We start from the raw sequence: 13,004 nt of genomic DNA, 5'->3' as shown, positions 1-13,004 counted from the left end.
TAACACACATAAAAAAAAAAAAATAAAAAAAAAAAAAAATATACCGACGAATTGAATACCTCCTTCTTTTGGGAAGTCGGTCAAAAATGGCCTTTAATTTTTTGCTCTCAATAGTAGTATTACGTAAGAGATTAAACACAACACTAGATAATTCGTAATTATTTATACGCGACAAAGACATATTAAATTAATAAACGAAACGATGTTTGCTTAAAAAACATTTCCCTAACATATCCGTCCAGAAGACTAATGACAAACAGAACTTTTATAAAAAAATATCTTGTCATTCATGTTTTTCTCAGGTCTGTCTGTGAAAAGCGGAAAAACGACACCCTTGTTACGTCGCTCGCACGACGGGGTGGAGACAGCTTGCATAAATGAATACCTGATTTATTAATTAGCGCCGGTCGACGGAGCTTTTCTGTATTTATTATTCAGTAGATTTGTTAAAAGTTTTCTCACTTACAGTAACCTGAGTAGATAACTTTATTTTTAGATATTTGGCAATTTGTTGCTAAATTACCAATGGTTAAAGTTGATCATTTGAATTAATTTAAATAACTTAATAGTAACCGAAATATTCTTACCTTATTGTGTTAAAAAATGAAAAATATTGGATAAAGGTTTACAATTTTCTTTTTAAATACCACGCAAAAGATGTAGGCAACAAGTAACAAGTATTGTTTTATAGTTGTTAATACTATCGGGTTATTTAAACGGATTAATGATTTTATTCTTCACTGAAATATAACTTGGAAAACTGTTTGATATGATATTCTAGACATCAAAGCATTAGGAAAAATCTTGCACTATACTCTATCTTATAATATAATCCTAGTATATTTTCGGACTTGCTATAGGCTTTCTACATTTTCTATTCTAGATAAACATTTGAAACTCTACTTCCGGATCATTTCATGATTGTAATTATACTCCCTCGTTGTGGTTAATTTGATAATTCGTTTTCACATAAAGATCCTGCAGGCAGGTTACATATCATTCGACAATTACTTAAGCTTGTAAAAGAACATAAATTCGTAGACGAAATGAAGTTAGATAAACTATATGGAGCTCTTTGTACGTAAGAGCGTAATAAAGTTTTTACGTTGCGTTTTATTGACGACGACAACTGTGCTCACATCGTCACGACTTGTGACAACTTTGAGTCGTGTTTGTTCGAGGTTTCTACGCTTTACTTAGCTCTGTGTAGGGGAACAACTCGAGTTAATTTACTTATAGGCTTCCAAAACTTTGGTATGACGCTGTTCAAGTTCTGTCTACTTAAGTTATGTTATGTAGTAAATAGTTTACTACAAGAAATGTCAATTATTTTTTTTATTATTGTAAAACTTACTCTTAATGTTTCGCCAATATTAACTATCTATAAAAAAGAAATAATAAATGAGCGAACTCATTGCAAAATTCTCTTATCAAATTAACACTAAGAATGTTTTTGTAGTAATCAATAGACCCAGAGATAGGCGTAATAATTAACATTATAAAATAAGTCTAATAATTCAATACACTAGTACTCCTAAAGTAAATATTAATTTGTAATTAGATCCATTATGTGAGTAGAGAGGTTGGTCCCAATCTAGCTCGGTCCCTTGTAACCGCAACCGTTCGGTAATGGATTGCTAATATTAGCTAAATCGCGTAAGTTCCCCGCCCGCTTCGCGCCGGATAAGCCGACTTCATCCGTCTTTTCACCGGCTATAGCCGGGTACGGTAAGGCTCGCCGGGGGACGGATAGGAGCGAAACAATAAGCAAAGTACTCGTCGTATGGGGACTTGAATGCTAGGCCGGATTAGTACTAAGTCGTATTGAACCTTTTACATTGATATTGAATTTGTTTGATATTTAGAAATTGTTCCCGTGTGTATCTAATTTCAACTCGTCTTCTATTATGAAAGCGAGCTCTCTGATTCTGTAAATTAAGTTTATTGCAAATTTTTAATGAATTAACACGTGTTTCCTGCAATGATTTTTTATTTGATAATGTATTTTCTTATCTCTCTTACCTTGGAATGTGATGTTACTGTTTGACAATATATGCTTTGCAGACAAGAAGAAATTTTAAATTACGATTTGATTATCCAGTAGGATTGCTATTTTTTTTAATATTTTTTTATTACTCCCACTTAAATTTTGCGCTCGATAAAAGTTAAATTTTGTGACGTATATACAAATTTTTGATTTTGGTATAATATATAACAAAACGTGGCATGTTTAACATATAAAACTTTGGTACTTAAAAAGAAAGAAATAAATTCCCTTACTTTTACTTCACAGGTCAGATGATTTAATTAAAATAATAGAATAAAATGTGTAATAACTTAGAATGGAAACAGATTTCAACCCATATTTAGACTTAGTGATAAGAGTAAAATATTCAATTCTCAGTATTTATAACACAACATTCCTGTTTAATGAAAAAAGGGGCTCAACAACACCCTTTTCACATTCACGTTGAGTTTCTTGAAAAATGAAAAACAGTTGCTCGGCGCGGAGCGAGCACAATTGTATCTATAGTGACAGCCACAAAATTGAACGAATAAGTTGACAAAATTGTTTCAATATGTTATGTATTATACGTACACTACGTATATTATCATTTTGCTTGCTACGTAAATCACACACAAACATTTAATGGAACTTAAATATTAAATTAATTTAGCAGTTGCTTTTGTAGAAATTGGTTTTTAATTTGCACTTTTTCTTATAGAATAACCTCCCCAGTAAAAATTCATAAAATCAAAGATAAGTAAATGAACGTCTATTAACTTGAAAATGGTAAAGATTATGATAAAAATTAAAACGTGGACAAAAGCTGACCTTAACTATAGATAGAGTACCCGTGTCGCGGTCGACGCCTCGCGAGCGCTGAGCGGCGAGGTGATAAAACATTTTATGTCACCACTTTTGTTTACATCAAAGGAAGGGTCTCGATGACACAATATACAGGGCTTTGGCAAAACAATTGTTGAAGCCACACTCATCTTATATCGGCCGTAACGTTTTTCTGCGGTTTTATCTTACGACTGGGGAACTATTGCGCTTTTTATGTCCTTATTGCAATACTTTCTGGGCTTTTGCAACGCTTCTTTTGTCTGAATATATGTGTTGTTTGTTTCATTTTTATCGCTGAATATTGCTTTGTTTGTGATAGATACAAGCTAGAACGAAGCACGCGTAATGATGAAATAGCATTCAGGATATTTGGGATTATTAAACTTATTACGTTCGGAAAATCATAGTAAATATTTATGGTTTCGTGTATAGGTCATAACTGAGTTATTTAATAAAAGATTCATCGTTTGAATGTAACAAATTCTAGTTAAATATATTATTGATACTCCATCATAATATGGTTTGGTTTTATTACTTTTCTGATTTTAATTTGTCGACTCGACGTCTATTTTCATTTATCATTGAAAGTTTTCCATTTCTGTTTGTTCAGTGATATTTTTATCCAACCTTTCAACAAATACTTTTTGTTAAAATGTTTTGAACATTCCAACTGTTCCACAAACATTGCACATAATACAAAATCTATATAAAACTTTGGTCTGACCGAAATAACAAAATTAACAAGCCGACTAAATAAAGTTGCAGGATTCAGTAACAATTTTTTAACTTGTATTTCTCTACAGGTGCCGACGGCATGTTGGGCGCGCGGCTCAAGTCATGGATGGAAGCTCAGCTGGGGCGGGCGAAGAAACGTAAACAGAAGCAAAGTAAACCTGCGCCGACCACAACTACCCCTGGTCCTGTACAAGCACCTCATTTATCGTCACCGGAGAGTGCTTACAGTACTGGCTACTCCACCGACGGCACGTCTCCTGGAGCTCCGCCCGCCCCGCTTGCCGCTCCGCTTGTGTCCCCGCCGCCGCCACCCGCGCCACCCACAACACACCTTTACCATGAGCCCGCGAAGGTGAGTTAAAATATTCAGTGTGCATGCCTTCACTGTCTTCCCCACTTAGATTTAACAAGGGACAGATACGTTGTGATACCTTTGGTGACAAGGTTATTATTTCAAAGGAAATTCCAGTGTTTGAACTACACATATAGTGTAAATCTACCTAATACCACAATAGAAATATGTTATGCTCGATTATTTGGTATAGCTTTTATTAAAAATTAAATATACGTATGGAAAAATAAAACAAAAACGTTAATTAAAATTTAAAGATTTATTTTACAACGAGGTAGTTAGTATTTATATTTCTGTTTGTATATAAGTGAACGTGGCGTTGGATTTGTCTGTAGTGGGGCGTTCATTCGATATCCTGAGTCCCGGCTTTGTTACGACTCAGCATTGCGCGCTCCTCTTGCCTTACAAAAGCACTTTAAGAAACCAACTAGGCATAGTCAAGTTGACTTTCTTCCTTTTTACTACGTCTTGTACTTATACGTTTTAAAATTACGTTTAAATGTAATATAGGGAATCTACATATATCATAATTTAAAAACTAGTGGATTATAATTAGAGAAACATTTTCTTTTGAAGGTTAAATAGAAATTTCAGAGAAATAAAAATAGTAGAATACATTTAATATGTACTTGAGACGTTCATTTAATTTGACATAGTTTAAAAATATGCAAAAACCCTTTAATTACAATATTCCTACAACACAAGAAAAGTTAATGCCGTCAATTTGTGAGATGTTATTAATAAACTTGTAGTTTGCGATACCATAAAACTTAAAACCCTACACCACACTGCGCTCAGATTTTTCAACTTAAGCAAAAGCTCTGGCGGAAGTTAGTCTGCGCAGTTCGTAGACCTCGTTCGATTGAGTGCGCGACGAGTGGCCGCTACGATTGAACTCGCTTCATTTATGTTGGAAACATTTCAAATAGAGTATGCTTCGACTCTTTTTCATTAAAAATAAAATTGCATACTTTTTTTGAAAAACGCTATGAGAATGGGTTCTAAATAGATATAGAAATATGAGAATGTTTTTATAAACAGGATAGATAGAAATAATCTATGTTTTGATGCCACTAGTTAACTCTTTAGCTTTTTCCATTACTTTAAAAATTAATCTATCGGGCAGTATTTTAATAGGTAATTTAACAAATTTTATTGATGAATAATTTAAACATAATTTGATACGTTCATTGCTGGCAACCCGCCTATCGAGGTCAGTAAAATGTATGCGATTTACGAGAAGACATCGTAAAAATCATAGTGGCACGGAACGTGTTAAATATTTATCAAGAATTCTGACCCCGTTATAATTACCGAATAAGTAAGTAGGTACTAAATGCTGGCAACTCGTGCTCTCGCCATCAAAACTGAGCATACTTTCAGAAGTTTCAAATTGTTACAAACTCTTTAACGATCTCTCCCTGCCAATTGTTAAAATTGCTTCGGAATTCTAATTTCCAATACGTCTATGATATAAATTGTTCACTTTTTAATTGAAAAGCTTTGTTATTTTATTTTATTATTGCTATATTAAGGTAAAAGGCTACATAATAGTCCTAATCCGAGTTTATCTTTTTTATTTGGCTTTGCACTTATTTTAAAGATGAAATAACTTCTTCATTAACACTAGTCTTTATTAATTAATTCCGACCGGATTAAATTGACGAGGTGTGGTCTTTAATACAAACAAAAGGCTTCGTAATAGAATCCAATCTAACAATTGCCCAGACCTATACGAACTTGCAGATTGAATTGTTCTAATTTGAAATGAAGCAAGTATTCGTCTGATGTTAGATAACGAACGGTACAACTTACAAAGGCAACTGTCTTATTGAGCTGTACTTTTTTCATTTTATTGTAACAGATGATACATAATCAAATTTTAAATGTATGACGATAATTATAATTTTTTTTAGTTTTATAAAATTGCTAATAGATGTCGCTACTAGTATTTTAAATCGTGCTATCACTAGTCCCGTCGAAAAGCACGAGTTTAAACACTGACTTTTCCTTCAGCATGTTGACATCCTTGTCTTGGGGAGCATAGTGCGCAGTGATCGTAAAGTGAGAGCACTGATGCTGACACCCAAATGTTATTTTTAATAACAAAACCCGCGTCCGGCTGCCGTTAGCTAGTCCGAACGCAATTTTTGTAAGACCCCTTTACCTTAGAAGGGGTTAAGTGAAGGGTATCAAAAATCCCTAAGCACAGTTCTTGTGTCATACTGCGCCAACGATTAAGATGAAGTATGACCAATTTCATAATTATTTTTCATGCATTTAAGCTCATATTCTAATAGATTGATTACATCACGGTATTTCTTATGAAAAAAACATCGATCGAAATATACTTACTGTTTCAGAGGCGGTCGATCCCCGTGGTGCGTTGCGCGGAGCCCGTGGTATGCGCGACGCCATCACCGCGGCCACGCTGCCGCATCCGCACCAACCCGTGGCTGGGAGCAGCGACCCCTCCAACTGCGCGTCGCCGCACGCCCCTCTTCCCCCAGCAGTCCCTACAGTGCCCGCAACCAGCACCTCAAATGTTACATGCTCAATACTCTCTAGATACACAAGCAATATATGGAACAAGGTAGTTTTTTTAATCAGTTTTCCACTGTCCATTCTTAAAACTCTTTACTGCCTTTCTTTCTTCCAGTAACATTCCCTTTTGTTTTGTTATCAATTTGATTTATTTAGCTTATAAAAATGTGTCATGTTGTCTATATAATATTATAAAGAGGAAAACTTTGTTTGATTGCAAAGAATAGGCTCAAAAACTACTAAGTCGATATTAAAAATTCTGTCACCGTTAGAAAGGTAATTTATCTGTGAGATACATAGGCTATATTTTTTCATTTCATTTTTATTATTTTTAATTTTCACGCGGACGGAGTCGCGGTTAAAAGCTAGTCGTTTAGTAAAATAGTTTTCTTAAGAAACAGACGATGCTCAGAAGTTTTTCAAAATATTGCTCTGAGTGAAATATTTACGTTTGTACGTTTTGTCCCCTAGCTGTGTTACATTTATTCGGTTTCGTAACCCCATTTTTATGCATAAGCCGTCAACTCTGCAATTCCCTGCGGTTAAGGCATGAGATGTTTACAAAACACGAATTTATAAAAACACTTTCTCATTGCCTACGAATAGACAGAATAAAGTATCATATTTTTAGTAACTAAATGAAAACTTACTGATATCCTGAGGTTAAAGGTTCGTTAGTAACTGAAAAATTGGTGTCGTGTTGCAGTCTAATGGTATTTGCGCCTCGCTGAAGTTACACGAAGCACTTATTGAATTATACTTAACCCCTACACGCATAGTCCTATATTGTAGAATAGAAAACAAGGCCTATGTTAATTTAAAATTGTTGAACTGCTACATAAATAAAGAGATTTCGGATAAAACCACGCAAACAGACACAGAGTAAATACATTTAAAATGGAACAGATAAAAAATTGAAATCGAAAGAGTTTATAAATAGACGTTTTTTGTAGTCAGCGTTTATCCATCTCGTGTCTACCCTACCGAGTTAATTGCTTTCACTGATTACGTCATTGACTTTTTGCCCCGCGCCATCCGTTCTATCTCGGTACCGTCGGAGTTGATGTTCGAGCGACGTACTGATTGTTTTATAACTACGTGTGTATACAACTTTATGTTCAGATCGGTAGCTTCGTTTGCTTCAGTAAACGATTATGAGTCAACAATAGGTCAGGGCATAAAATTACTCAGTATATAAACTAAATCAATAATCTAATTATAAATGTTACATAGAAGAAATAACCCCAATCTTTCATGGATCAGTACAATAGTGACGTCACAATGAAGAAAAAGATTGTCGTTCCCGACGTAACGTGCCTAGCTAATGCTTGTTGAATTAGCTTGATGACCGTAGTTGGGTTGTTAAATTTTAATTAAAAGGCATTCATTCTGATATTTATTGATTCAGAAAACTTACTAAAACATTTCAGATCCCCGCATTTATCACCACACCTATCTCCGGAACGTTACCGGTCGCCGTACTACCGGGGCGGTGTCTCCAGTGATGAAGAGTGCAGGGACGCGAGGACGCGGGGGAGAGAGACGGCGATATTGTCAGACGCCGACGCTGACTCCGACGGCGATACAGGTCTGGATGGCGGTGATGAGGACGACACCGACAGCAACGCTACCCCAGGCAGACGACGTGCTAGACGGAGGCGACCGCCTCGCAGACCACCACGTTCTGCAGGTAACTGATCACTTAGTAAAGATGTATCTAATCCCTTTAATACGGATTTATACAGCTAATGTCCAATTAAGAAAGAAAAAGTTATTTGTCGAAGCACTTCTCCCTGCAAGAACTGATTAGGCAAAAATGAAGAATGGTGTCGGTAGAAGCCTCTAGTTTAATTATTGGTTTGTTTCCAGGCGCAACGCCACCCCGCACCCGACGTCGGAACCCCGCCCCGCCGGCGCCGCCAGTGCGGGAGCGGGATCCACTTCTGGAAGCTGACCGAGAAGCAGAGAGGAAGTACCGAGAGCTTATACGAGAGGCGGAGAAGTTACTGGTAACCGTCTCTCGAGCCCCTTTGGAACCGCCGCATAATCCCCGCATCAGGGAACTAAGGGCCACTGAGGTTAGTAGAGTCCTATATCATTAAAGTGTGTTAAGTATACAAATGTAATTGCTAAAGGTACGTAATAGCTGTGTTCCGCAAACAAGTCAGAGGCATCTTGAAGCATGACCGTGATTACATTTTTGGACTATGATGTTAACCCCTAGATTTCCAGATTTAGAGTTCCGACTCATCACGCGACCTATTGCATTCTCATGATTATATTCTAATAGGTGCTAGACAAGTTTACTGTTAGGAATGTTTGTGTGGACATCCTTTTTTTAATTCTTTTATAAGTATAGTTAAACTCTAGTTAGGTGTTGCTAGAGTTAGTATTGTAGCATGTTTTGTCCCGTTGCGCGGCAGTCGGAGGCGCCGCGGCGCAGCCCGGAGCGCACGCACGTCACCAACTTCATCCGCGCCAACTCCCCGGAGGCGGCCCGGCGCGGCGCCCCCGCCCCGCGCCGCTCGCCCCTCGCCGCGCCCCCGCCCCCGCCCCCGCACTACCCGCCCTGCGCGCCCGCTGACAGACCGCACTCAGAACCTCCTAAACGAAAAGCATACGCCAGAGATGAGGTATGCTTATTTTACCAAAGTATGATTTATTTTGTCGTAGTTTTTAAGTGTTTGTCTGATTTGATGATAGATTTAGGTAGCTCTCTGTCTTGCATAATAACGTTGAGGTCATAACCTATTCTAGATCTTAGTCCATAACATGGAAATTGTATTTACTTATATCAGAAAAAGAGGGCTAACTAGCGGCGGATACAGAGGTGATTATTTAACGTCCTTGTTAAGGTTCTTGTTATACTCATTTTAACTAAGTGATAGATTGCCAGAGCCTCGAGTAGTAAGCAGTAATATATGATGATAATGCACTACGTATATAAAAATTTGAATTGCAGGTGCTGCAGACGCTACAGGGTCTGCGGGCAAGCTTGCAGCAGCAGTCGGCGCTGCTGGCCGTGCAGCGAACAAGGCTCGACTCCCTGTAACCTGTAACCAGCTCCCCCTTCCCGTCCTTTATTACTTAGTATGGGTTGAATGTTTCGTTTACATATCCTCGTAGGTTAACTTTGTTGTACTCGTTTTGTGCCCAATCAAGCTTTTTGTTTCTGGCTTTTAGTTTAAAATATTATATCCGCTATAATAAAAGAGTGGATTAACAAATTTTCTAGCAATAGTTAAACAAAATCTATATGAATGAAACATTCCATTTTGAGAAAGTTACATAATAATTTCTTCAAAAATGTTTTTTTAAATATGCCACCGTAGTCAAACACGATCAATTATTTAATATTATTTGTGTAACTTTAACTTTCAGTATAGTATTTTATTATTTACTTAATTATGGTTACAGAATAGGGCATGAAACGTATTTGTAGTTCATCTCTCATTAGTTCTTCCATTTATAATTTTCTAATTCCCTCCAGATTGGTAGCGTTAGTTATGATATCGATGAGTTGTAGTGTAGAGTCTTGTTATAGTTTGTGTGTAGGCGAGGCCACTTTATTATCTTCCATTTAAACTAGTAGCGTTAGTTAATAGTAAATTTAGTTGACTGCGAACAATCGGCAACGTTGAAATGTTTCTCAAACGGTTAAAATTAAGGCGTAATATTCAAAGGTGCCATAAATAATTATCTGTTCTTTTAGTTTTATTTGCTAGAATTTTTATTATTTCTAATATTATTTGATTTCTTAGGATTAATCGAGATTTTTTGTACTTAAAGAATGGTTCTAGTCACAAAAACGTAATTTATTTTGTCTTTAAAATCCTGATGTTTCTGCTTCCGGAGTTAGCACTTTTGTTTTTGATGTATTTTGGGGAAGTTTATGGTAAGATGGATGCTAACTTTACGTTTCTTTCAACGTTGCTGGGTCAGCAGAGGCAGGCTAGCCTTTTTATAGGACAGTACTCGAGTAGCGCCGTAGCATATAGGCAAGGAGCTAATATGGTTCATTCCAATCCAAAATTAAGAGTTACCAAGAAGTTTATTTTCTAAAAATGTCGATTGCTCAATCAGATAAAAATATTCTCAAAACATTGGATTTTATAAAAAGTTCGGCGTATATTGTGAAGTTTCTTTTTTTTAGGAATTCCTGGTTTCGGATTGGAGTAAACTAAGCATTTATTTATTTACTAGTTAAGAATTGTGACCACGGCGTATCAAGACTGTTTTGTATGTAAAGCGTATACACGGTGTTTTAGTGTTTTATAACAGGGTTCAAATTTTCAATCTTACTTCCATTTTCAGACTACGATCGTCATTTCTTTTTCTATATTAAAAGTTGCGTAAAAAGAAATCATAAACAATGTGCCAATTTATTGTTATTTTTTTTAAACAATTGGACCCTGATTTTCAATGTTCATAATCAATATTTGATCTTTATTTCTAATGTCTTTACTTTTCTGTGTCTGTCAACTCCACTTCAATATTTTAAACAGTTTCTCTATTAGTTTCGTTTCATAACGAAAAGTTAGTTATGTAGAATTAATTTATATCAGAATGTTACCATTATTCAACTTTTAGGGCATTAAAATCTATTGTTATTTCATGGTTTTTAAAATATTTACATTATAATAATAATTTTGTTTATTTGTTTTATTATAATAAAACAATTGTCTACAAAATACACGGTGTATTTTAAACTAAAATAATTTGGACAACAAAAAGTAAAGTATTATTTAGAAATCAAATAACCAAAGTAGCGATATTTTTATTTATTGCGTTGCAATATTTATAGCTAATTATTAGATTAAAAATGTTATACTATGTATTGAAATAAAACATTTTGATCTTTTTATGAAAATGTTTGAAAATCTAGTATTAGTATTGTATTATTTGTGCTGATTATTTCTCTTGAATATCCCATGTTTAAATTGTTACAGCAAATACCACAAGGCTCTATAGGGTTAGAGGTCATCCATTAGTTACGTGTCGTTTCGTGTTTTTTGAAACCTTTCTCCTCCTAACGAGACTCACGTGATTAATGAATGGTCTGTCTAAAAAAGTGCCCTATATTTTTGTTAGTGCAATTTTGGGAACCATGTATGTGAAGTTCCCGACCTGTATGTAAATATTTAACCATTAACTTGTTAATTATAAGTATAAATAAGATTTATACGTTTAGTTGATTTTTCATTAAAACCTTATATATATAAAATGCGTTTTATTACTGATATTGTACTATTTATCCAGCCGGTCATGTGAACCTGTTACAGCGCCATCTAAATGTTGATAGAAGTAAATGTACGTAAAATGAGCATTCAAGATAAGTAAAGCTAACTATAGTGTGCATAGATGGCGCTGACAATTTTCACTCAATTTGGAAGTAATCAATAAAATTAGAATTAAAATGAACCATCAAGGTAAAGTATTGTATATTATTTTTCAACGGAAATTAGGCATATTCAAACATTTTTTTTCTATTTGCATTTTTGTACTGAATATTTTTAACATGAAAAAAATCTTTCCGCAACAAGATGTTTAAAATGTAACAAAAAGTTATCGTTTATAAAAATCAATTCTAGTATCTTTTTACTGTGGTAATAAAGTTATGACATGAGACTTTTTTCTCAGAAAAAAAAAAAAAAAGACTTTTATTTGGAGGTGCTGGGATTTGAACCCAGGACTTTCAGCATGCGAAGCAGACACTCTACCACTGAGTTACACCCCCGGTGTAGATCGTTCGTGAAAAAAATTATAGCTTTACGCATGTTTAAAAAGTATAAAAAAACTGCAATAAATTATGGTAACTTGGGTGAATAAGCCATAAGACATTGTGTACAATAATTATATAATTCTAGAAGTTGAATCATGTAATTATGCATGTAATTGATAACGTGCAAGTAAGATACATTTGCATACATGTAATTGTGTAGTGTTTAGTTTTACAGTTTTTGTGTAATATTGAGTCTAAAGCTATTGTTTCGCATAACACTATCATGTATTATGTAAGGGAGGTCCTTATCTTCTTAGGCATACGTTTCAAGTATTTAATGCCTTGCAATAGCTCTGGATATTTCTATAGACTTTACATTATGTTCTATATGATTTGTTCTATAGTGATTTAGTGGTTTTTTTTTAACAAATTTTCAATGTCGTTTCTTGTGTGATTGACGCATTTAGCAGTTTTGTTATAAATCGCAAAAAAAACTTCATAAATAATTAGATATGTTCTCATACATTTGAAAGTTTTATTTTAGTCTAATGTCAATTATAATGTATTGTTTTAATACTTAAGTGTGTACGAGAGAAAGCTGTTATCAATGTAATACGCGGCTTGTGTTAATTTCTATTTTATTTCAAGTTTTACTTACATTGCTTTAACGCATTTTATAATACTAACGTCTGTGTTGTAATTTAAAAAATCTAGTAAATGATTAAGACTGTCAGTAATAATGTAGCTTTAATGGTAAAAGATTTTTTGAAATAAGTAGAGTAGTTTTTGAGTTTGTTCGT

The 13,004-nt window shown here is 34.8% G+C and overlaps 1 protein-coding gene and 1 non-coding gene across 2 annotated transcripts in view; one reads left to right on the top strand and one right to left on the bottom strand.

The window, feature by feature from the left end:
• LOC106111727 (serine/arginine repetitive matrix protein 1-like) overlaps positions 1–9,019 on the top strand; it is a gene marked incomplete at its 3' end in the record, with an annotated part of 15,290 nt that extends 6,271 nt beyond the window's left edge. Inside the window, exons 2-6 of the mRNA XM_013293870.1 lie at positions 3,655–3,938; positions 6,302–6,531; positions 7,913–8,172; positions 8,352–8,560; positions 8,906–9,019. Of these exons, the coding sequence (XP_013149324.1) occupies positions 3,666–3,938; positions 6,302–6,531; positions 7,913–8,172; positions 8,352–8,560; positions 8,906–9,019 (1,086 nt within the window). The remainder of the gene's footprint in view (positions 1–3,654; positions 3,939–6,301; positions 6,532–7,912; positions 8,173–8,351; positions 8,561–8,905) is intronic.
• Positions 9,020–12,147: 3,128 nt separating this feature from the next.
• On the bottom strand, positions 12,148–12,219 carry Trnaa-cgc. Its single transcript has one exon. It is a non-coding gene; the product is annotated as a tRNA-Ala (tRNA).
• Positions 12,220–13,004: the final 785 nt, after the last annotated feature.

Source organism: Papilio polytes, unplaced genomic scaffold (assembly GCF_000836215.1).
Source record: "Papilio polytes unplaced genomic scaffold, Ppol_1.0 DF824146.1, whole genome shotgun sequence".
Lineage (NCBI taxonomy): Eukaryota > Metazoa > Arthropoda > Insecta > Lepidoptera > Papilionidae > Papilio > Papilio polytes.
The sequence above is the reverse complement of the archived record's forward strand: the minus strand, read 5'-3'. Positions and strand labels throughout refer to the sequence as shown.